Genomic DNA, 24286 nt, shown 5'->3' on the forward strand with positions numbered 1-24286 from the left:
CAGATTAAAGTCATCTGGACCTTGGGTGGGGAGGGACAGAGGGAGAAGAGGAGGTTGTCTGGTGCATTATTCATCATTAACTTCCGAGAGAAGGGGGAGCCAAGCCACGTCCCTCAGGTCATCGCTCACAATTGAAGTGGCCCCTGTAGGTCACCTGGGCAGAGAAGCTGCTTCAGAATATCTCCTAATTGCATTGGCCAGAGCCCTCCTGTGACATGTAACACGTTTCCTGATCACTGACCAACGGAAGGGCTGCTATCGATGCCCTGAAATTTAGTGAGCCCCTCCCAACGGTTCTGTAGGTAACCTTTCCCCCCACCCTCCGCAGTCCAAGACACCTGCAATCCCCTTGAAACAGAGGGAAGGTTCTTGGTATTCAGGTGGGGTACGTGGGGAGTGCCGAGTAGCCAGCAGGAGTATCTGACAAGCAACCCCGGGAACTCTACCCAGGGACCAGCTAGACGAGGTAGCTCGTTTGAGTGAGGGTCCCCTGGTCCACTGGGCAGGTCATGGCTAATCTCAGCTTCATGTGGCAACTGTAAGCCCATCCTGTTGTTAAGTGGCCACTGCAGGGGCTGGGCAGCTGGTTGACCCAGCATTCCCTGCAACAGCTTACTGTGTATCTGCACAGAAAATCATCAATCACTTTGCCTTTTGGTTAAGATAAAGAGGTCTATTAATAAAAATATTTGAACCCCACAATTTATTATTGGTTCTATACTTTCTGTGCCACCAAAATTTCTTATAGCCACAAACTCACACACCCGCTAACTCATCATAAGCATTTGGATTATATGTAAGACAAGTGTAATACCTAGTGGAGGTGGTCATCATGAACTTGAAAATAAACTAAGATGTTACATACTCTGGGTATAAGATGAAATGTGTGTTCTACTACTCTCTCTGAAGTAGTAAAGGGAGGAGGGGAGGAGAGGGGAATCAAGAGAAGAGAAATGAGAAGAAGTGGGGGGAGAGAGAATGAGAGAGATGGGGCCATCCTTGGTATAGGATAAGCAGAATTGAGTGCCCACAGTCCTATTATGTACCAGACCACTGAGATTTTTCCTCCTTGATGAACTAGTTAAAGTGTATTCACTACTTGTGCTAGGAATGCAATGACCTGTTTCCCATTCAGAACACTGAGCCAGAAAGCAACCACAGTAGGAGGCAATTTCCATTAATATCTGAGAAACCAGAGGTATATGCACAACTTTCAATTACCTTGGTCTTCCAGGCAGTTTGCACATTTGGGGACGTGAAAGCTGATGGCATGATAGGAGTCCCTGCTGTGGCAACTGAAGCACCTACAATTTGTCTTTTTATTTATTCCCGTCAGGCAAAAACTCCAGGTTTACCCTCCAAACATCAGTCATGTAGGAAAATTTCCTTTTTCAGCCAGAGATTAACAAGACCAGATAAAACGAGTGCTGTTGCTTCACGAGGAACGGGCTGAGGGTGAGGGGCTGAACAGGAAAAGAAAGACGATACAATGTTGCCCTTGATCCACAGGCTGCAGTCACTTTCCTGTGGAAGAACGAGCATAAGGAACTGTCCCGTCATCACTGTTATTTCCACGCATCCCTAGGCGAGGAGACTTGTGCTGAATTCCAGGGGAGGGGCCTTGGGTACCTGACGGGTCAGGGAGGTTTGAGGCGGACGACCATTGGCCAGAAGAGTGAAGCATAATTAATACTGAATTATTACTGACCGTTACGGAGCTATCAGCTGGCCACGTTGGCTGGTAACACAGAGAGGTGTCAAAGGAATATTCTGTAATAGTGGAGTTTTCTCATCTAAGGAAAGTTTTACCAGACATCCTCAAAAGAAAGTGCTTCGCACGAAAGGCTCCGGATTGGTGTAAAGTGAGACCATGTGCAACCCAAGCGTGCATTGTGACAGTATTTAAAAAGGGCCCTAGCTCAACTCCCAGGTCCTGAGCACCAAGAGGAACTCCTGAAATTGGGTGCGATGGAAGACCCGGGACAAGCCCGTTCAATGGGCGACTGCGGCCCTCTAGGATTCAGTGCTTTGGTGTGAGGAGAAGACTTTCAGAGGATCCCGAGTCTCTTAACAGTGCAACGGTTGGCCGTTCACTGCGGACATGGTGCACAAATGCATGAACTGTGAGAGGAAGGCCCCTGAGAGGATCTGGTCCCAGACCACCTCTCGACTGGCAGGGGCGGGGGCTTGGATGGTTCTGGGCCCCTTCTTGCTCAGTAGGCTGCCTGTGAATACTCAATATAATGTCCATTTTCCATACTTGTACAGCTAGTTAGCAGAAGGTCTCATCTGGAGATGGGTCTTGTGCCTCCCAGGGGGGTGCTCATCCTGTGTCACCACACTGCGGGCCTCGTCCCAGTGCTGTGGACCTGGGATGTCACGTCTGAGCTGCGTCTTCCTGGGTAGGGCGGAGTTAATGAGCTGTGGGGGGCGGTCTCTTGCTACATCTACAGGGCTGCTATTCTGGAATACTAACTTGGACATACTTCCAAGGCACAAAAGACAAAGCGTAGTATTTTAAGTCCAGGCTAGTTGTTGGGAGGTTTTTGATTACTCTTTCAATCTCCTTACTAGTAAGTGGTCCTTCATTTTTTTTTTCTTATAATAATACATCCTTAGTCCAAAAACCCATCGCCCACTCTCTGATGTACCAGTTTATCTACTGTGTTAGTCCCATGCTAAAGCCCTGATTTTATCATTTCGCTACCTTGACCACGAACTTTTTGGCTTCCCACTGTTCTCTAAATACCGTGTAACTTGATTTGCCATTCAGTGTTTGTGCCTTGTTATTTAGCCATCTTTATCCCTTAGCAAAACCTTGCTGCTATCGTCACAGGGAGCTTCATTCTATCTTCCATAGAATGTTATGGACTGAAAAACGGCCATGCCACCAGGCCTGTCCCCAGGCCTGGCACGGTCTCGTGAGCCCAACCCTGAGCAGAGCCCTTGAGGGTTGGATGTGGGGTAATTAATGATTTTCTGACGATTCCACTGGGATCAGGGTAAACAAATTCCAAAAGCCCTCTTCTCTCTCTGGAAATAGAAGGTCCTGGTTAACCTGTTCTGCAGGCTAATGAGCAATTCTCCAGACTCTGTCTCCAAGAGAGGGCCTGTTTTTGACAACTGCAGTTAAGAAGGTATTAGAGCATTGGCCAATTTAATCCTCAAAATCTACCTCTGAGAAAGTTTGGAAGAAGTGATAGGTAAGGTAGAAGAAAGGATTTCTTGTGTTTTTGGGTGGTTCTAAGATCGAAAAAGAAGCTATGAATCATGGATATTTATAAAATTGTGTTTCCAAATTTTTCTTGCTTTTGGAAAAGCCACATAATTCAATAAATAAAACTGAGGACACTTCATCCAAAAGGAATATAGATGAGTGAGGATCTTTTGTTGGATGAATGGTTTGACAAAGTAGAGGAAGCCAAGGCGATTTCTCAGGTCACGACCTTGGGATTTTCTACACACATAGACATACACATTTCTGTAATAAAACCCACTCTCTTTCCTCACTTTGCTCTTGACCCCTCCCATGTTTTGTACTGTCCCAGTTTAAGGATATCTGCAGTAAATGAGTAAAAAAGAGAAATGGCAAGAAAGGATCATCCCCAGTTGCAGCTGTGTAAAATTGCTTGTCAGAAAGCTGTTCTCTCTCAGGCGCCTAAATCAAAGCTCCCGGCTAGCTCGAGGTTGCTACCAGGTCTGACTGACCATGAACTTGCCAGTTCTGTACTTAGGTAAGATGAAGGGTAATGGTGGGATTGAGGATGAAATAAGGTAATAATAAACGCTATTAGAAAATCTTTGCTATAATCTCAGAGTTTCTTGAGGGCTTCAGAAGAAGCAGCTGGTCTTGTATTTTATCCTTGAAAACTTTGGTCACACAGGGACAATTCCCATTATGCAACCCCCCTGTTTTTGTTCTCTGGAAACCAGTTTCTTCCTTCCGACCTCTGATCTTTGTTCTCCTCTTTTCTGGTGAAACTGCTTTCTCATCAGGGTCGGCCAAGCTGGACGTCTTTGATTTACCAGCAGAACACTGGCTCTTTCTGTCGGGTTGAAGGACAGAGTACTGCATTGCAAACCATCCCGAATCAGAGCCCTGCAAAGCAGCGCGAGACCATGAAGCGGTCTGTGACCATCGCAGACTCTCTATCCCTCAAGAAAACTCGAGCTGAAAAAATGATTACATGGGCTAACAGTAGTGAGGCAAGCAACAGGAGTGAGACTGGACAGGATCTGTAATTTCCTCAATAGTGCTCGAACATGTGCTGCTTCAGTCGTTCCATTTTTCCAAGACCCTCAAGAGGCCTCTCTCACCTGGGTTATCTGTCTGTGTTTGATCCCATCAGTGAACTGCAGAGGCCGAGGGAGGATGGACTGGGAGGACAGGCAGCAGGGAGGGCTGCGGGCAACTCTCTAGAGCGAATAGCAGTCGCTGGGATTAATAGACACAATTGCTGGGGAGAGTGAATAGGTCCGCTTTTCTCTTGTCGCACAGCCTGCCTGTGGCTCACTCTGCCTGATACGAGAGCAGGTCGGAAGGCTCCGCGGGGGCACTGCGGTGGCTAAGAGGCGGCCAGAGCCGTAGTGCGAGCTGCTGAGCGGGGATCTTCCCAGTGAAGGGGCTGCCTCATCGCCAGCCCCCCAAGAAGGCCCAGTACATGGCCACATCGGGGCTGGGTAATCAGCTGGCTTTGTGTGCTAATCACTGAGTTCATGTTAATATTTGTGATTCTAATAATACATTTGTTAATATCATTAATACTTATATTATATAGTTAGCATGTACTTAATGATTCTGTGCCACTTTTCTCAATGCCATATGTGCGCAGGAATGCATTTAATCCTCACAATAGCATCCTGACATAGATAATTATTATCCTAATTTTACAGGTGTTGAAATTGAAGTACAGAGGGATCGTATGATTTTTCCCAAGTAACACGGGTGTTAGAGGTGGAGCTGGGATATGATTAAAAAAAAAGTCTTGGAAATTCTTGTCAGGGAGAAAACTTTTTAAGATTAGGGTTTAGGCAGATAAAGGTTCAGTGGTGATGTGTATTACATGTGGCCATTCTACCTAATTTCCGTCAATCAGTGATGAGGAGGACTCTCTGCTGGGTGCTGGGGGTGGGGTGGAGAGTAATAATGGGGACTTACAAAGAAGTACAAGTCAAGGTTCTGTGTCACTGAACTTATACATTTGTTGAGAATTTCCTACAATTCTTGGGTGGCTCAGCCCAAATTCTATATGGCTCTTTGTCCCGTGTTCTGAAAGTGTCTTGTGCAACATTGTAACTACTAGCTATATATGACCACTTAAATTTAACTACACTTAAATAAAAATTTAATTCCTCAGAGAGACCAACCGCACTTCAAGTGCTCAGTTGCCACATTTGGTCAGTGGCTTACCATATAGGTCGGTATAGATGCAGAACTTTCCCATTGTAGCAGGAAGTTCTGTTGTACAGAGATATTTTGAAAAGTCATTTGACTTTAAAGAACCTGCCAAAAGAGGTCAACTAAACCCATAGTTCTTGCCTTCTTTCCTTGCTCCGTTTCATATGTTAGCCTTGGGAATACCTTCCGACTCCATTAAGTATTTAATGAAAGCTATTACCCAGAAAATGCACCTATGCAATTACACCCAGAAATTTGCATACAACTTTGGTGGGATCATGAACCCTCTGTGTAATAGTTACCCACTGGTGCATAGCGAATTACCTCAAAACTCAGTGGCTTAGAGCAAGAAGGATTTATTATCTCATACAGTTTTGTGGTTCAGGAATTCAAGACGAGCTTAACTTAGTGTGATTCTGGCTCAGGACTCTCATTAGAATGTAGTAGCATTGTCAGCAAATAAAACACAAGATGCTCAGTTACATTTGAATTTTAAATAAACAATAAATAATTCTTTGTTATATGTATGTCCTAGGCAATAATCAGGACGTATTTTAACTAAAAAAAAAAAAAAAAATCGTTTACCTGAAATTCAGATGTAATTGGGCATTCTGCCCTTTATCTCATAATCCCATCAGTGTGCCAGGTTTCCGCTGTGTGAAGACTTTCACCGGGGCTCCTGGATTTATTTCTGCGATGGAGCATTAAAGTGCCTGGGAAGATCTCCCAGGTTGTTTACGGAGGCATCTGTTCTTCACTCGGAAACTCCTTTTGGGCTGCTTGGGGGTCCTGTTGACGCGGCAGCTGGCTTCCCCCAAAGTGAGTGACTCAAGAGAGTGCACCAGCATGTATGACCTTGCCTTGGAAGCCACAAGAATTTGTAAAAAGGATACACCAACTTAATGTTGCTGCTAAAAAATCACCGTGAGCGTGTTATTGTTCAATGAGGGCCAGACTCTGTGTCAGAGGCTCCTTTTTATGTAGGTAATTTCATGTATGGAACCTCTCAGGTATGCACTGTGGAAAAGAGTCAGGAGTGCTATATAGAAGTATAACACGTGCTCACACATATACATGTGTGCGCACACATGACTCAAAGGGAAGAACGCTCTGGGGTAAAATCGGGGAGGAGACCATGAGACTTAACAGAATGTCAGAAAGTGCCTTTTGTGGAAAAGTAGCGGGCAAAGTCCTGACACAAAAATTATAACGCAAGAAAGAACATGACAGGTTCAAGTTTATTGTAAGGTGGCTTATTAGAAAGAAAGGCATGTGGGTAGTAATTCGATGCTGGCTAATGCATGAGAACAAAAGGGCTGTGTGTGGAAAATAGCAGCGGCCCCCTTCCTCATGGCAGCAGAGTTGGTTCAAGTCCTGACAGTTTGGGGCACCTGCTGGCGTATGAGCGTCTCAAGATAGAGGGCTGCCCCGTGGCAAAGCCCTGTGGCGGTTGCTGCTCAAGTGCATTTGTGGGATTGACTTGTGACTCGTGGAGGCCCTGGCGGGCGAGGAGCCCACCACCATCCCGAGGTTCCCCCCAGGCGCCTTGTCCCTCCTTTGGACGCTGCAAGTGGGAGGACGCGAGGACGAAGACAGGAGTCGGTTACGGAAAAGCCTAGCGGTTTATTTCCTGCCGCCTTACGGAGGGATGCTTAGCTCTTTACACCTTCTCAGGAGGGTCTGCACGGCAGCTTCGGCTGCTCGCTGCACGCTGATACAGGGGTCTTGCCGCAGCGCCTGGAGCCCTGAAATGGAGAGAATGGCAAAGTCCTCCTGCGAGGGAGGAACACCCAGGCCCGAGCTGGGCGGCCGTGAGGCTCCCCGCTGAGGGTCACGGTGGGCTCAGGCTCTCACACTCCTATGTCACCCTGAAAGGCGAGATTTGAAATATTCCAACTTCTGAAAGTTGAAATAAGGTAAGAGAAGATCCTGACCTTGTGCTCAACAGACACCTGGAAAACTGTAGCCTCTTGGGTATGATGCCTGCAAAGGAGTGGGGCTGGAGACCACTTTATACCCTGGGGAAATTCCCATGTTCATGGGACGTCGGAGACAATTGCTGGGCTAACGTGAAATTTGGAGCAGCAGTGGTGTCCCTTCCTCTCAGAACACAGCAACACACTGGGCAGAAACTAGGGCTGGTACTCACGAGCATTCAGCTGTTCTCTGTCTAACAGCTCCACATACTGATTGGTCAGATTGAGAACAATGGCGTCTAAAACCAATAAGAGAAAAGAGGACTGATTTCACTATAGAGGAAGAGGCCATGCAGCTGGTCAGAGGTTAAATGGTCTGGCTAGTGAATGAGCAAACTACGCCTGCCCCTGCCCCCCAGGATGATAGGAGGGTCACGTCTGTTGGGGCGTGAGTGCCATATCTGGAATGGTCACTCACTTGAGGTGTATTTGAGAAAGCTCACACTACGTCCCCCCGGGGGGGTGTGCCCATGATTGTCAGGGTTTCAATGTGCGTAAGATATGGTCCCTGTCTTCAAAAAATTCACAACCTAATAGTGGAGTCCTATACACCATCCACTAAAGAATCCTCACTCTTAAAAGTGGCCAAGTTAGTAGGCCTCTCCCCTGTGGGCTGGATCAGTTGGAACAGCCGTCATGAGAAGACTCAGAATTCCAAGATAGAAGGGTCCTTAGAGATTCACTCACTTTCTGCGCTGTCATTGTATAAGTCAGACAAGGAAGCGACACAGACGAGTGAAGTGAACTGCCCAGACTCACACAGCAGAGCCAAGGTCTGCACCTCCACATCAGCGCACTCTGTGCTAGTGCTGTGTTGCAGCCAAGGCTCTCAGCTTTCCCTGAGCAGGGGTGTATTGTTTTATGAGAAGAGATGATACAAAGGGAAACATTTAGGCAAGGGGCAGCAGGCGTGGAGGAAAGGCTTGGGGGAAAAAAGGAGCAATGACTTGGGACCAGAAGAAGCACAAAGGGCCCAGTGTGGAAAGTGGGTGTTGCAATGTCAGAAGGTGTTGTAGGTTTTCATGTGCAAAAGAGAATAGTTTTGATCGTTCCAGGGAAGATGGTGCAGGGCAAAATTTTCCTCCTTTCTCACTTTCTCTCTTCCTTCCTTCCCTCCTTTCCTTCCTTCCTTCCTTCCTTCCTTCCTTCCTTCCTTCCTTCCTTCCTTCCTTCCTTCCTTCCTTCCTTCCTTTCTTTCTTTCTTTCTCTCTTTCTCTTTCTTCTCTCTCTCTCTTTCTCTCTCGCTCTCTCCTCCCCCGCCCTTTCTTGTCGTACCTTGTCCCACCCGTCACGTGAGTGTTCCCATTGGAGCAGCTGCAGTCAGAGCACAGTTACAGGGGCAAAGCAGACTCACCTGAGCGAGGCGTGGCCTGCCCTCACCTGTGAGTTTGACAGCTGTGCTCCTGATCATCTCCCAGCTGCTGCTGAAGAAGGGGAAGGAATGTGTGTGCAGGATCCACAGAATTTCCTGGTTTTTCTTGGCCTAGAAGAGAGAAGAGTTGCAAAGAGGGAAACCGGAAAGGGACCCTTTAGGAGAATCAGCATCCAAGAGGCCCTAGGGTGGGAGCTCTAAAGGCCAGTGAAACTCACACAGGCATTAATTATTCTCTCAGGCTGTTCCAACCTAAATTGAATCAGAAAGGTACTGGGCTTACAGGACAAATCACAGAGGTGTTTCTGGAATCGAGGAGAACAGAGTCCAGCCAGGACTTGGGAACTCTGGCGGGATACCAAGGATTCCTGCTGTCCTTCCAAGACCCTTCTGCATCTGGCTGGAGCTCCTTTGCCCGTTGGCTGCCTTTCTGGGATTTGCTGGGACCCTTGCCTGTATTGTTTTTCAGGCCCCGTCGACGGCACACTCACCAGTTTCACACAGAATTGCCTATAGAAATCTCGGGCCCGTGGTGGATCCTGACCATCAAGGAGATTATCTAATACCCCATAGAGCTCCTGGAGGCCCAGAAAAGGGATGGAGACCATCAGGGCATCACGGCAAGCCTGCAAGACAGAGTTTTCTGCATCACAATCCGTAGCACTGGATTCACCTTCCAAAGGGTGAAATGTTGACTAGTGTTGGGAAAGGGGCAAAATCAGCGGTGGGAAGGGCTTCCTAGTCGGTGTTTGCACCCTCCTAATGTCAAGGGAGCAAGAGCAAACGCAGGAAGAGATGGCGAGAGAGAAGCCAGCAGTGGAGAAGTAGCTTTCGGGCTCAGACGGGGCGTCCCGGCACATCTGGCCACGGCGGGTGGGGAGGGTGCAGGTGTCTGTGCAAGGGCCACTTACAGCTCCAACTTTGGGATTGGGATCCCAGAGGTGGAGAAGGAACGATATCATGCTCTTTTTAATTTCTTCTACAAAAAAAACCTTCCACCTTCTTCCTGTTAGGGACGCCAGATTCTCAAATAAGACGATGGCAGTCAGCCTCACATCATCCTGTTCCTGTGGCGACAGATGCGTGTTGTGGGTGAGTCCCCCTCTCAGGCCACTTCCAGCCAGCACCCCCTGCTCCGCCCCCACCCTGCCCAGTGCAGTCTGGTCGCAGCCCCAAGTGTCCCTTTCCAGCAGCCCTCTGACCCACACTCACTACAAGAGTTCCAGTGACCACGGGCCTGGGGTTTAAGTGACGCCAAAGAGCGGGAGGCTTGGGTTCTGCCTTTGAGTAGCTCCTGGGGGAATGCGACCACAGGAATGAGAAGCAGGGAGCGGAGAGCCAGGGCAGGGTTCCCAGTTATTTTTTATTTCCACAGATCAGCCTGACTTCGTCACGAGCCTAGAGTCATGGAGCCTCTAATCTAAACTTCCCAGGGCCGAGGACCCTTCTCTAGGATCCCAAATACTTTTTAACAGAAGTATAGGTAGCTCGGAAATTTGGACTTTGGGTCTCAGAGAAGAGGGGATCAACAACAAAAGGTGTTTAGCACTATTCCGGTAATTATGGAACTTCCTTGCTTGTTGTCCTGGGTGGTAGGCAATGATCTTAAGAACCAAAAGGGTGAGAAAGATGCCCTTCTATGATCTCAGATACTTTGCTGATGAGGTTCAGAGTTCTAACAAACTCTGATGAATTTTCTGGAGGGTTTCCCTCCCCTCAAGGTCTAGAAAATTAGTTTAAAATACCTACGGGGGAGCACAAGGATGAAAGAAAAGGTCCTGTGTAGCAGAATGTTACGTAGATTAACAATAAACAAGGGTCCACAAAACCATTGCCATGAATAGGAGGGGGAGAAGATAGAGGGGTTAATTTTGATGGCGAACTGCATGTACAAAATGCCATGAAATGCTAGGAAGTTAATAATGATCTTCCAGAAAAAATAAAGATAGCCTCTTGAGAAAGGGTCAGAAAAGTTACACAAAAAAGGTGAGATATGACCTTGTATGGTAGAAATGTTCTTTAAATGTACTACAAATATGGTCAGAATATAGATTTTTAAAAGGTGTCATTTTTTTTTTAAAAGAAAGCAGATCAATAACAAAGTACCTAAAAGATATTTACTTAAAAAAAAATCTGAATTTTTCAAAATCGGCGACCTAAGGATAAGTTAAGGGAGAATCCGTGGGTGGGGAGGATGAAAGAGCAGAAAAGAGAAGTGGCAGGGTGTTTCGGGCGCTGGGGGCGACACTCAAGGTGAACGTCCTTGTTTGGAGCTGAAAAGATGGAGTCACAGAGAGTAAGGCGATTGCTCAGGGTGACCGGAGGGGAGAGAGCAGCAAACTGGGCCTGGAGCTCGGGACGGCAGCCATATTTTCCGTTCCACCGTTTCACGGACGTGTTGCCATGTTCTGAGAAGTCCAGAAAAATACTTAAATATTGGGGGGGGGGGGGAAAGAAGGGGGAATTTGGAGATTACAAAATTGTATGCTTAATCTATAGAAACTATGAGGGCAAAGTATCATGAACTGTAGTTAAATATATTTGCAGAAAGAGAGCATTACTGGAGAATAAATTGCATGTCATTGCTGAGACCCAAGTTTTATCAAACTTTAATGCAAATGTGATGGGAATTTATACCTATTAGGATTGAGAAAGGTCGAACCTAACAACCAGCAAGACTTGAGATATTTTTTTTCTTCTGCACTAAGACAGAAAAACATTCTCTTGAACACAAACGTTGGAGGCGAGCTTGTGATTATTGGAGGCTCAGATCCACGAGGATTGTTACCACTGGATCAAAAACAACCCAGGGAAACCTAACAGACAGATGGGGCTCTGCAGGGGTAACTTCAGCCCTTTGTTAAAGATCGTCGCCAACTCTCCGCGCAATGATAAAGAACCATATTTATGATTATACAGAAGATATTAAATTGAGTGGGAGCCAAGTGAACATTTTTGAGAACAAAATGAGAATTAAAGGTAACATTGATACACCGGAGAAAGTAGTTGGAAAGGAGCAGAAAGCTCCTTTCAAAGGTGAGGTTTAAGATAACATGTATGTAAACAAGGGGCACTGACGCACATAGATCTGAGGAATTATTGACTATGGGCATTCAGTGCGGGCTGAAATCTGGAGCTCTGTATGGTTAAGAAATTCTGTCGAAGAGTCAAGAAGAAAGGACAAGATTGAAAGAAAAAAAAAAAGGAATGAATGAATCAGGAAAGTGTGGACTCGAGAGGTCCTTTTTTCTTTAGATTCAATATTTCTCAGGCCTCATTCAGAGATACAACACAGTCACTGGCTTGTAAAATACTTAAGGAGCTGAAAAATTAGGTTTGTGAAGAATAATGAAGGAAATGAAGACTTTCCAGTCTGGAGACTGGAGGTAAATAGGTAATTGAATAAAGCCTTAATGTTTCAGAGGGAGGCAATGAGTGGTCTTCCATATCCTCTGACAACACAACATGAAAAGATAGGTTTAGATCACAAATGTAGAGATTTAAGTTAGACGGGAAATAGAGTTGTACACTATGGCCAGGAATAAATAATACACGCCAAGAATAAATAATAAAATTGAGTTTCCCAGAAGTTCTAGAGGAAAATGACCTTCCCTTGCCCAGGATTGCTGCCTGATATTTTTTTGAGGTTAGGGCTGTGGACTAGATCAGGGAGTTGACAAACTTTCCCCTAAAAGGCCGGACAGTAAATCATCTGGACTCTGCAGGACATCTGGTTTCCGTAACAGCTAATCAACTCTGCAGATGAAATGGGAAAGCTGCCACAGACGTTATGCAACCAGTGAGCATGGCTGTGTTCCAATAAAACTCAATTTACAAAAAGATGCTCTGGGCTCAACTTGGCCCCCGAACTACAGTTCATACTGACTCCTGGAGGAAATGAGCCACATAGGTGTTTTGAGTCTTTAAATCTTGGATGTGGAAAAGATAGTGTTGGAGGCAAGAGCACCCTTACTGGGTCCTGAGCCCTGTATGGGGTATAACTGATCGTCATAACTTGTGTTCCCCCCGAAGCAAACTGAGAATGAGGATTTAGGAGTAAGTAATTTATTTGGGAGGTGAGCCCAGGAAGCATTATGGGGAGTGGGAATGAGACAGGAAAGAGACAAAAGCTACAAAAGGGAATATTGTTGAGTGTGTTACTCTTGTAGGAATGTGGAGCCCAATCCCAAGGGGTGAGAAAGCTGGGGAATTTAGCTACAAACTCCTGTTTCTTATCACTTGAGGGTCCTTCCTCAATGTTGGGCCCAACCTGCTCAGACCCATTATGATTCTTGGGCCAGAGAGTACCCTTAGGCAGAGAAACACAGGAAGCCACAGCCTGTTCTGGCATTGTTCAGGTGACCCCTGTGCAGGTGACCTCAGGGCCAGGCCAAGGAATATGGGTGAGACACCGACATTATCAGCTACAAGCACTACCTGAACCTCTTTGTGTTCACTCACTTCTTCTGGGGAGGCAAGATTCCTGAACAGGCTCACTTACGTCTTCAAAGAAGGTTCTTGTTTGCAGCACTATTTCTTTGAAGTAGAAGCTCACGTCGCGGTCTGTGAGCAGCTCCAGGATCTTCTTTAGAGCCTTCAAGCTTTCACAGACGACTTCGGTGCGGGCCAGGTGGTACAGGCCTCTGATGATCGATTCTAATATTATCTGCTTATGTTTCTTCACCTGTTTTGAAGTAAGCTCTTTTGATTTCAGACGCTGTTGTATGTGTGTCTGGAATAGGGTAGAAGACCCTAAAGAGGGGACTGAAATTCTGTTAGGGTTTCAAGTCCTTCAAATCAAGAGATACACCTTCAGCAATTTATTTGGACTTGCACTTCATTTCTCTGCAACCACAAGGTGTGGGTTAGTCAATAAGTATTTCATACCCTACTTAAATAATTTCCCACCCGCCCTCCAAAGAAGCCCCCTGTTACCTTGTGAGGGGCCCCAGAAGCTGTGTTGCCCAGCCCTCGGATGGCCATTTGCCTGAGAATGGCGCTGGAGTCCCAGGCGCTCTGATCCATCAGGATGAGCACATTCCGCAGGTTCCAGTGCTTCCAGAGGACTGGCTCCTTCATGAGCTGAAATGCACACAAGTCCTTACCTTTAGGTGAGGGAGTGGCTTCCCTCCAGCAAGTGCGGGAGGCCTCCTGACTGCAGCAAATGAGGGGGACCCCGCTGCCTGCAGAGCAGAGGAGGAGGAGGAGGCCTGCAGGGGGCCAGCAGGTCTCGCAGAAACTAAGCTCTGGCTGGGAGCAGGCCACAGGTCAAGGTTACGCAGTGATGGGAAGAGAATACCTAGTTCAGGAGATGCTTCTGATGAAGCTAAGTGGAAAAACGGGGCAGGGAAAATGGGAGCTTTTCTTCTCTGCATCAACTGGGACTGCCTTCATCCCAGGGGGAGGGGGACAGTAATGTGTGCCTGTTGGTTCCTTTTAGTTTTGTCCCTCTTGTATTTATTCTCCGCCCTTCTCTATTCCGGGAGGCTGGCTTCTGCAGACTAGAGGGAAGGAAGAGGTTGGGGGTGGGGCCTTTCTTTTCTTTCTTTCTTTCTTTTTTTTTTTTAACTCTCCCTCCCTGCTCAGGTACCACGTCCCTGGCTGGTTTGTCTCCCCTGGAAGGTCCCTGAGAGACATGCCCCAGGGGACATTCCCGGAGCCCGCGGCGATGCTGCCGGCCTTGCCTCGGAGAAGAACGCCATGCCGGTGATGCGGTAGCTCTCCGAGGAGGAGGTGAGCGATGGGTGCAGCTGCTCCATGACGGCCAGGAGGACTCTGTGCTGCCACACAGCCATGCTCCTAGAAAACGCACGCCTCCAGTTGTGGCAGGGGCACCTTCCTTTCTCAGCAATGGAGGGAATGCTAGCCTATGTCTCTCTCAGGAAAATAAATCCTCTAAAAGGGGATGCTCAAGGAAAGAGCACCAAGGCTTAAACTTTAGAATTGTCTACTTGGTGCCTAATTTAAGTGTGGTTGCCTAGAACTGTTCAATATTTCGCTGGGTTTTTTTGTTTTGTTTTGTTAGTTTGCTTGTTTTGAGGGGGTAGTGAGCTCTGGGCTGGTCCTACCACCTCTTCCCAAGCCCCTTTGCTCTTTCTTCTTTGATTCATCCCCTTGACCCTTCTCCTTGACTGTATATAAGCCCTTGTTGGGTCAACTGCTCTTGATGAAGTCACTGTACTGCAATTTTACTCCACTTCTAGTTTTCTCCTTCGTATCCAGTTCTGGGATACCTGCACGTTACCTGGCCAGTGCGCACACTCCGAGGTGGTGGGTATTGGGATTGTGGAGCAGCGTCCACACGTTGTCCCCTTCGTCAGACTCTATGGCGAGGCCTCCTCTCACGGCCTGGGCCTGCACGCACTTCAGGGTGGCAGTTGAGAGCCTGTGGGAGCCAGTTGGCATTGCGAGAGGAAGTCAGTCCTGCTCAGTGAGCTGTGACTTCCCCGGTTCACTCTTCCGCTCCCCCTCGGCCCCTGCCTCAGTGGGTGTTGTGCCAAGAAAAAACAGGCAGTCTGGTCTCACACTTTAGTCCAAGGGAACATCGAGGTGATCTGAGGTGGTAGATAATGCCACAAAATCTCATCAACCTCTCCTGAGAAAATAAGGCCCTATGGATGGAAGGTGAAAAAAACACTATATTTGACTGATTCCAAAGCAGCACCTCGGAGACCAGGCTGCGTCCGGCAGTCACCAGTGGGTTACAACTGTTGGCCGGACAGTAGCTGTGATGTGGTTGCCGTTGTCTGTGCGCGCAGACGCACATGCATGGATTGAGGGATGGCTCTTTATACTGATGTCATTTTAGTAAAGTTACACTCACTATTGGGCTGTGCCTAACTGCTATTGAAACTATCTTTTTAAAAGTTGATTTGACTTTGGAATGAAAACTTATGCAGAAGGGCAGGGAAACAGAGCAATGTGATATTGGATAAAAATGTATACCTAATAATTCTAAACTAGCTCTTTGGATAAAAAATCAAATACAATTTTAAACTATAAGAAAGCATTGATTCATGGATTTTTTTTTTTCTTTCTCAATGGTACACAAAATAAGCTTGCTTCCTTCAATCAGTGAAGTCTTAGACTTGGTGAAATATGGTTTTCATTTTTCTTCTTTCCCTGGTGGCCTTGAATATTGTAGAATTTCAGCTTTCCTTGAAAGGCTTCAATGAAAGAAAACAGAGGAAAGCGGGTGGGCCCTCTGGGGAAGAAGACACAGCTGCTCCTTTGTTCTGTGACCATTCTGGGCAATTATACTGGGTATTGGCTCAGGAAGAATTGCTCCAAGGCTTGGGGACAGTGGGTCGGGGAGCACTGTTTCTTCATGGGTAGCTGAGGCCGAGCCAGAAGGCGCGCGCCTTGATGTCTGCAGTCCGGGTTCTGGATCCGGGGGGAGGCCGGCTCTGGGGGCCCCCTGCCCGGCCACCTACCTGCAGGGGTCTGGGATCTGCTGCCGTTCCCCTTGCTGCATCACCCGCCGCCGGTAGCTCAGGGTGGACGTGGGCATCTTCTGGCCCAGCGTGCAGCTGACCAGCTTCAGGAGCAGAGCGAACAGCTCGGGGTACAGGCCTGTCACAGGGGTGCCGATCGTCACTACTTCATGGATGGCACAGGCCACCTGAGGGAGAAAGGGCCCTGTGGTCAGGCAAGCTCCTGTCCTCCGAGGTCACCTTCTCACGGGGCTGATCAGCAACTTTGTTTTCTCCCCACTTGACTGCCTCCCAAGTTGACCACGTTCATGGTAAAAAACACACAGAAAAGGGAGGGGAGGCCTGTCTGGAAACTTCTCAGCTCAGACTGTGTTTCTCTCTCAGGACTGCCATGTTCGGGGACTCCAAACTCCAGGGCCACCAGTTAGGCAAGATGAAATGGTGTCCAGCCGTGAGCGGGGTCGGGGGTGGGTGTCTCTCAACAGAAAAGGGTGCTTCAGATATCTCGAAGACAACTTTGTAAATAAATATGGAGACGCAGATTTTCTTCGGGCTGATGGGAACTTTGCTTCTAAAAATGGCAGCCACAGGCAAAATTACTGCCATGTGTGTCCATTATAAACTGGAGTTGATTTAAAATCAGGGCACGAGAGGACAAGTGTGATTAATGGCGCATCACCAAGTTCCAGGTGGAACAGTCACGGGGCGGGGGGGCGGGGGCCGATTCCAGATGTGTGACGGGTTGTCCGACTCACGGCGATCGCGTCCATGCCGGCCACGTCGTCTTCTAGGCTGCTGCCCAGTTTGTTTGCCAGGGCTCGCAAGAGCTTCCCGCTGGAGGCCGGGTGCTCAGCCAGTGCCTTCCACAGTGTCTTTGTGTCCCTAGGGCAGCAAGGCAGGGGGCTGAGAGGGCACAGCTCCTTGAAATGTGAGCTATTCCCTCTGACTCACTGACGATGAACCAAAATTTCAAGGACAGACAGACGCGGCCATTAGCATGCCTGGGGATAATAAGGATGTTTTATTTAACAATCCAGCATTCTGGCCTTAGATTCCCGAGGTTTGTTATGTCCATGAAGACAGGAACCTACCAAATAGATGTATTCTGGGCAACCAGAATGAGGAGAAATATTCACTTTTTAATACTTATTCCTATGGTGTGTTTAAGAAAAATCTCATCATTCAAGGAGTATATATATATATATATATATATATATATATATACATATATACACACACACACACACACACACACACACACACACGTGTATGGAAAACATTACTTGTGATTCAAACACTAATTTTTAAATTATTATTCAGGCGAGATGTTTTCAACCTTTATTTATTATCTTTCTCTCAGATGACAGCCCCTTTCCAATGCCTTGCAGAGTGGCCTTTCCTGGGAGAAGGGACCAGTTTAGTTACTCTACCTGTCAAAGGGCAGAGGCTTCTGCAAAAGGCTGGTGACAACGGCCTCCATGTGAAAGCTGGCTATCTGGGAGATGGCTTCCAGCATAAACTGAAAACTTTCTTCCTTTTGTCTGAGGACTGGCATGTGGTAGTAAATTATGCTCAAGATCTCCAACAGCTAAAAAGAAAAAGCTAAGTTAAACATTCAGTTGTCATTTTCCTTTTATGTGAAAGGCTTAGGGTGTCTATGGTCAGCCTATTGGTGGTTGATGAAATACAAAAGATGTTAAAAATGATAATCAATCCTACACATGGTCTTTCTCTTATTTGGGAGAATTATTGATGAGTTGGTATTTATTCTCAAACAATTTAGTATATATTTCAGGAAAAACTGCTTTATGCCAGATATTGTGCCAAGTTAAGTGGTGTGCGAAATTTACCCAACGTAGATAAGAGACAGCCCCTTTCTCAGAAGAAATGGGTGGTCTGATAAAGGCTGTTAGGCATCTACTCAAAGGCTTGTGAACAAGATGATGTGTGACAAGGGGTATGCAAGAGAGACACAGGACTGACAGGGAATCCAGAAGTAACTGAAGTTGCTTCGGAGAGACATCTGTTCTGAGTCTTGAAGGACATACAGCAATTTCAAAAGGCAAGGAGAGGCATCCTCGTCAGAAGGAACACAGGTAAAGATATAAAATCAGAAAGCACGAGACCAGGTGGAGCACAGAGGGTTTTTAGAGCAGTGACACTACTTTGTATGACACAACAGTGGACACATGCCATTGTATATTTGTCAACACCAAGAGCAAACCCCAGTGTAAACTATGGACTTTGGGTGATAACATCATGTGTCAATGTAGGTTCAGCAACTGTGTGTGAGGGAAGACAGAGGTATAAGGGAACTCTGCACTCTGCCCAATTTTGTGGTGGGCTAAAATGGCTCAAAAAATGAAATCTCTATCCTGTGCATATCATGCTAAACAAAATGTCAGGCAGAAAAATTTAAGAACCATGTGATTTCACTCATATGCCGGATATAAAGCTAAAAGCAACAAATGAGCAAATAAGAAAAACAAACAAAAATAAACTCATAGACACAGTTAACAGTATGGTGGCTACCAGGTGAGAGGGGGTGGGGGAGGGAGGAAGGGGTAGAAGGGGTCAAATGTATGGCGATCGAAGATGATTTGACTTTGCGGGGTAGGCACACAATGCAATGTGCAGATGATACATCATAGAATTGTACACTTGAAACCTCTGTGATCTTATTAATTATTGCCACCTCAATAAAAATTTAATTAAAAAATTAAAAAATCTATATTTAAAAAAAAACAGCATGAGATCATGGGCACAAGCACATGCAGAAAACATTTCTGGAGTCAGAGATGGTCTAGTTTGGAGTACAGAGAGAGTGAATGTGCTAAAAGGAAGACCATTTGATAGCAAAAATGGAGCCTGATCCCACAGGGCCCCGAAGGCTGCCTCTGTGGATTTGGGTGTTAATCTGCAAGTGGCATGGAGTGATATTATGTATTTGGATTGTTGACTTGGAGAAGGGTGTGTCTCTATGGTAAAGTAACTTTGCTTCTAGTAGATGTTTCTCTCACTTATTTTGAGTAGAAAGTTTTAGGTTAAGCATAACATGATTACTACAGAGTCTCATTCTGATACTTCTTGGAGAAGATTTAAGTCCCTTTTGTATCCTTTTACTTATTGTGTGAGTAACCCTCTTTTATGCTAAACACACCAATTCACAAACAGTCTGCATTTATTAATCTTTGATTCTCCCATGTCTGGCTCAGTGCCTGCCAATTATATGTAGTCAATAAATGTTCCTGGGCGGGGGGGGGGGGGGGTGAACTGATTGGAAAGTAATTAACAATTTTGTAAAAGTCGTGCTTTAGAGAATTCTTTGACTTAGGGTGGTGACTGTGGGCTGTGGGGACCATATGTCCTTTGTCCCAGTCTCCTTGGGATGCCTGCATTGAGTTAGAGAGTCTTTTCCTCTTACAAACCTTTGAATTGTTTGTGTTCTGTTTCTGACTTCCAGAGAGAGAGTAGGACATATACATTTGGAGTTCTTAGCCAAGCTTCCTCAACTGAAATCCTGTTTCCTCGGCTTCCCTCTCCAGTTGGGAACACGGATGGAGGACTTTCCTCTCCATCGGTTCCTCCACAACAGCCCTCCCTCCCTCCTTCCCCCAGAATAAGTTCTAAGGCATGCGGGAGAGCAGCCGGGAGGGTGCCAGGGGCCTTAGAGACCGGTGCTGGCTCTCAGTGGCCATCCCAGGGACATTCACATGGTCACTCTCCTCCTTGAATGTGTAATAGCCCTGTTTCCCACAATCCAAATGCCCCTGGTTCAGAGTTGCTTCCTCTGGCCAAGGAGTGGCAGTTTGGAAAGTCTTCTTGATTACAGATTAGAGAGGCAATTGAGGCACTCTGTCAACATGAGCCTGGTTGGTGACAGACAACTTGGGTCCCTGCTGAGAACTCCTGAGGCTCTGCAGGCTTCGTTGGCTGCCCACCAGAGGACAAGGTGAGACGTGGCAGCCGCGTGGCATTGCAGAAGTGTTGGACTTTTGCTCGGTTGCCCAACTGGCTGTCCGTTTACCTGATCTTCCAAGGCAGCCCCCTGTTCCTTCAGGGCGGTGATCATCCACACTCCACAGGCCGTTGTACACGAGGGGCTGAGGGTCTCCAGGCCATCCAGGATTTCCTCCAGGAACATGACAATTTCTTCACTTGGGATGAGTTTACTAACAATCTGAGAAGACACCAGAAAAACTCACCTTATCAACCACCACACTTCAGAACTGGACACCTACAACACGCTACTCCTTGCTTTAGGATCCTGGAGGCCAATGGGCTTGGCAAATGTGAGCATATGACTGGGACCTCAGAAACCAGAGAAAACAAATAGGACACGGACATGACTTTTTCCCTCTAGGGAAAATTTCCCTGGAGTTGCATTTTCATCATTTTACATTTGTCCAATCCCAGGCCTGCTGACACAATATTCTCTCCAAACTAAGGTTATATAGTATGCTCCACAGGGGAAGCATGATGCACAATGTGTACATAGTAATTTATGTTTCATGGTTCTTTACACACATTTCATACAGCATGGAAGTAAGTCTCATGTCTACCAAACACCGGCTAAGATGAACCACTGTGAGCCTTGTATTTTGCTCTTCCTTGTCTCGATATTAAGAGCAGTCAATAATATGTCAAGAAATTTAAAATTTTGCAGTTTGGTCTTTACGTACAAGAACTATATAGAATGTTGGTTGATAGCAGCGTGTGAGTGTGTGTGCGCATGTGTATGAATGTATAAAAAGTCAGCAGTTTCCAAGAATTCCAGGAGCATTACCTGGGGCTTTAACCAAGCAAGGCGGTCACAATTACGGGTCTGTAGGTATGAAAACATTCCTATTTAAACTGACTCCCACTGTATTAAATGGCCTGATGATGTTTGGCAGAACCACCCTTGAAAGGAAGTGAGGTCCTGTTCACGAGCAGTGGCATGTCTCGGCCCATGTGTGACTTATCATGATTCCCAGGTCAGAGGGCTAGGCCAGCCTCTCTGTTCCACGTGGCACCAAATGCCTGCCTGGGGTTCAAGCTCAGTGGCTCCCTCCCTCCATCCCTCCCTTGTTTCCTTCCTTCCTTTCTTCTTCTTTTTTTAAAAATAAAAACCACATTGTGATGGGTGTTGGTCTACAAAGAAAAGAAGGGAGGGAACTCATGCTTTTGAGCCCCAATCTTGTGCCAGACACTTCCTCAGGCATGTGGCCTCTCCCCCCCACCCCCAGTCCCCATATTCTGATCACTTTCTCGTTGTCACCACTGCTGCCTCCAAATCACCAAATCTCACACTTACACTCTTGTAGCTTCCTCCAAAGGTGGCTCACTAATTTCACTCTTGCCTGCCTGTATTCTAGTCTAGCGGTTGGACAACACTCCAGAAATAAAAATTTAATTAGTTCCTCCTCACAGAACTCTTGCTAGCTCGTAAAAGGTTCCTGCAAATTAGATAAAGGCACTTTGTCCTCTATTCCGACTGGTTTTGTTAGATACTTCGTTGCCATCTGTGGATAACTGCCACAATACATACAAGTCCACGATGTCGACTTCGGGAAGGATGCCGCTCCCTATGGGGATGCCCTTGTGCATTCTTCTCAAGTAGCACAACTGTAGGTAGTGGCCCTGACTCTTCTCAAAAGCCTCCGCTGATACTAGCTTTCAATTGCCGTAAAAGCCAAGGTCCTTAGCAAGGCCTGGCATGTTCCCAAACTGGCCCTGGGCTGTCACCTGGACCTCATTATTTACTTCTTTCTCCATTGCAGGGCAACTGTGCCTGCTGCTTCCCCTCTGCTGGAATGTTCTTTTTCACATGTCTGCATGCTTCTCTTTTTCAGAGCGATGCTCTCTGGGGGATTGCCCCTTCCTGACTCGACCTTCGTTTCCTCAATGATCATAACCTGACGTGATGTCTATATGGCAGACTCCATCTACTAGAACGCAAGTTCAGTGAGGGCAGGCGTTTTTTTCCTTTTCTGTTCTTAGAGCTTAGGACAAAGTCTGGCATGTGGTAGGTGCACAGGGCATGTTAGGTAAATAAATGGATGACTGACTAAGTGAATGAGTTGATCGACCCGTCCTCAGAACAACTCGGAGAGGCAGGCGAGGAGCTTTTCTTGGAGACAAGGATTCTGAACTTCGAGCAGTACGCACGGAGTCTACCCGATCAACTCTATAGCCCTGTCCCTTCTACTCTACCCCACTGTCTTCCTCAACCTGCAGAGGGCCGCTTGGTTGACAAGGTTACCCAGACTATGAAATGAGCAGTAGCAGGCCTCAGCGGGGCCCATGTCCGCCCAGAGTTCATAAACGACAGGACGAAGGGTCTTTTGTTCAGCTTGGACGGCTATTCTGCTGCCGTCTTTGGTAGTGGGGTACACACAGCTTGCTCATTTGAAAGCCAGCCCAGAATCACCTTGACATCCCTTGGCCAGTCCTCCAGGCCTATTACCTTTGCTATTTTAGAAGAAATCTTGACCTGGACCTGCACATCATCACACTCCAGCCCTTCCTGCAAACCCTGCAGCCTTTCCATTTCCAGGCGAATACCTAAAAGCAGCAATGGAAGACACAGGTAAGAGTCCAGAGATCTGACAGATGTGGAAGAGGTCGGCTATCTTTTGATGCAATGCTAATTCAGATGTTGAACACCTTTAACAAACACAGTGAAGACTCTCTGCTGAGACAGCGAGCATAAGAACAACCAGGTACTGAGTAGTTTCCACCTGCCGGGCACCGTGTTGAACTCTCGCATACAGTGACCTCACTTGTTACTCAGAAAGATCATCTGAGGTAGACTCTCCTGTTATTGTCCCTATCTATCTTGCACATGAGAAAGCTGAGGCAGAGATATAAAGCCATTTGGCCACATGGCAGCGAGTAAAAAATCGGGAAGTCGGGTCGGAGCTTGCACCCTGGTCTGTCTTACACCCTGACAGCGATGCCCAGGCTCTCGCTACTTGCTCTCCTGCCGCCTCTGTCGGCCTTGCGTCCTCCCTGCAGCGAGCTGCTGTCGGGGGATGGAAAGGCAGCTCTTGCAGGAGGAACGTCAGCGCCTGCATAGGTGCCTGTTGATCTCAGTTTATAAAAGTAGACCTAAATAGTAATGATTTTCTGCTTGTTTGAATACAGGGTCTGGCACAAATAATGCCCCCTTTTTTTATTACAAAATCTTTTATTACAAAGTTGTAAGCACATCATTCTGTAACAGAACAACATCCCACTCACTCACACTACATGACATTGTTCAAATTAAAGCTATAAATTATTACACCCATACTACTACCCTACCAACCACACTCAAGCAGGCTTTCTTCCGGACCCTGTGTGAAGTAATTGTGGAAACTCACACCTGAATGATGTGGTGGAAGACCACCAGCCCAACAAACACACACACACACACACACACACTTCAGAGTCACACAGACCTGAACTCAAAGCCCAGCCCCATGAGTTCAGCAGGCCGAGGTACCGGTACATTTTTAACCTCAGATACCTCATCTCAAAATTGACTGAATAACATCCATGAGTATCAAATGGGTAATTAATTTAGTATCACACTTGTTAATTATACCTAGGTGTTTAATACCTACCTTCTTTCTCTCTACTATGCTTATCTGATCAATCAAGAGAAAGAGTTAAAGTGAATAACAAACTAGGGGATTTCTTGTTAACAAAGAGTATTTGAAGCCCTGAACTCGGCATGTTTTAAGGAAATAAAGTAGGCTAAAGGACGGAGAGGCAGAAAAATAATAGAATTCAAATTCCTTTCTTCCTCTGAGGGCCCCACTCTGACACATTTCCTCTCTTACTGAAATGGGCCCTCACTTCCTCAGAAGTGGCTGAACTGGGGAGGGAGGGAGGGAAGGAGAGAAAGGAGAGAGACACACATATATGAGGAGAAAAACTGAGAACAGGTCTCTTCATTTGTCCCTCACTCACCTTTTATACAGAACAGAGCGATGGTGGAGCTGGCAGAGGCCTGGCGGATAGAGGGCAGGGTGTCGCAGGTGTGGGGAGCCAGAAGGCCCAGGAGTGAGCCAATTTTAAAGTTACCTGGTGCCTGCAGGACAAAGGAGGCCCCCAAGGTGATAGGGTGGCTTCATAATAC

At 46.8% G+C, this 24286-nt stretch overlaps 1 protein-coding gene across 1 annotated transcript in view; it reads right to left on the reverse strand.

The window, feature by feature from the left end:
• Positions 1–7036: 7036 nt before the first annotated feature.
• Positions 7037–24286, reverse strand: part of MROH2B (maestro heat like repeat family member 2B) — a 57845-nt gene continuing 40595 nt past the window's right edge. The window contains exons 29-43 of the mRNA XM_054583999.1: positions 24118–24238; positions 22628–22725; positions 20207–20359; positions 17610–17767; positions 16935–17061; positions 16180–16367; positions 14991–15131; positions 14431–14545; positions 13682–13828; positions 13248–13430; positions 9658–9813; positions 9238–9372; positions 8755–8857; positions 7548–7613; positions 7037–7143 (exon numbers count right to left, since the gene is read on the reverse strand). Of these exons, the coding sequence (XP_054439974.1) occupies positions 7037–7143; positions 7548–7613; positions 8755–8857; positions 9238–9372; positions 9658–9813; positions 13248–13430; positions 13682–13828; positions 14431–14545; positions 14991–15131; positions 16180–16367; positions 16935–17061; positions 17610–17767; positions 20207–20359; positions 22628–22725; positions 24118–24238 (1998 nt within the window). The remainder of the gene's footprint in view (positions 7144–7547; positions 7614–8754; positions 8858–9237; positions 9373–9657; positions 9814–13247; positions 13431–13681; positions 13829–14430; positions 14546–14990; positions 15132–16179; positions 16368–16934; positions 17062–17609; positions 17768–20206; positions 20360–22627; positions 22726–24117; positions 24239–24286) is intronic.

This window comes from Pteronotus mesoamericanus, unplaced genomic scaffold (genome assembly GCF_021234165.1).
Source record: "Pteronotus mesoamericanus isolate MK-2021 breed Mesoamerican mustached bat unplaced genomic scaffold, CSHL_Meso_final contig_75, whole genome shotgun sequence".
Lineage (NCBI taxonomy): Eukaryota > Metazoa > Chordata > Mammalia > Chiroptera > Mormoopidae > Pteronotus > Pteronotus mesoamericanus.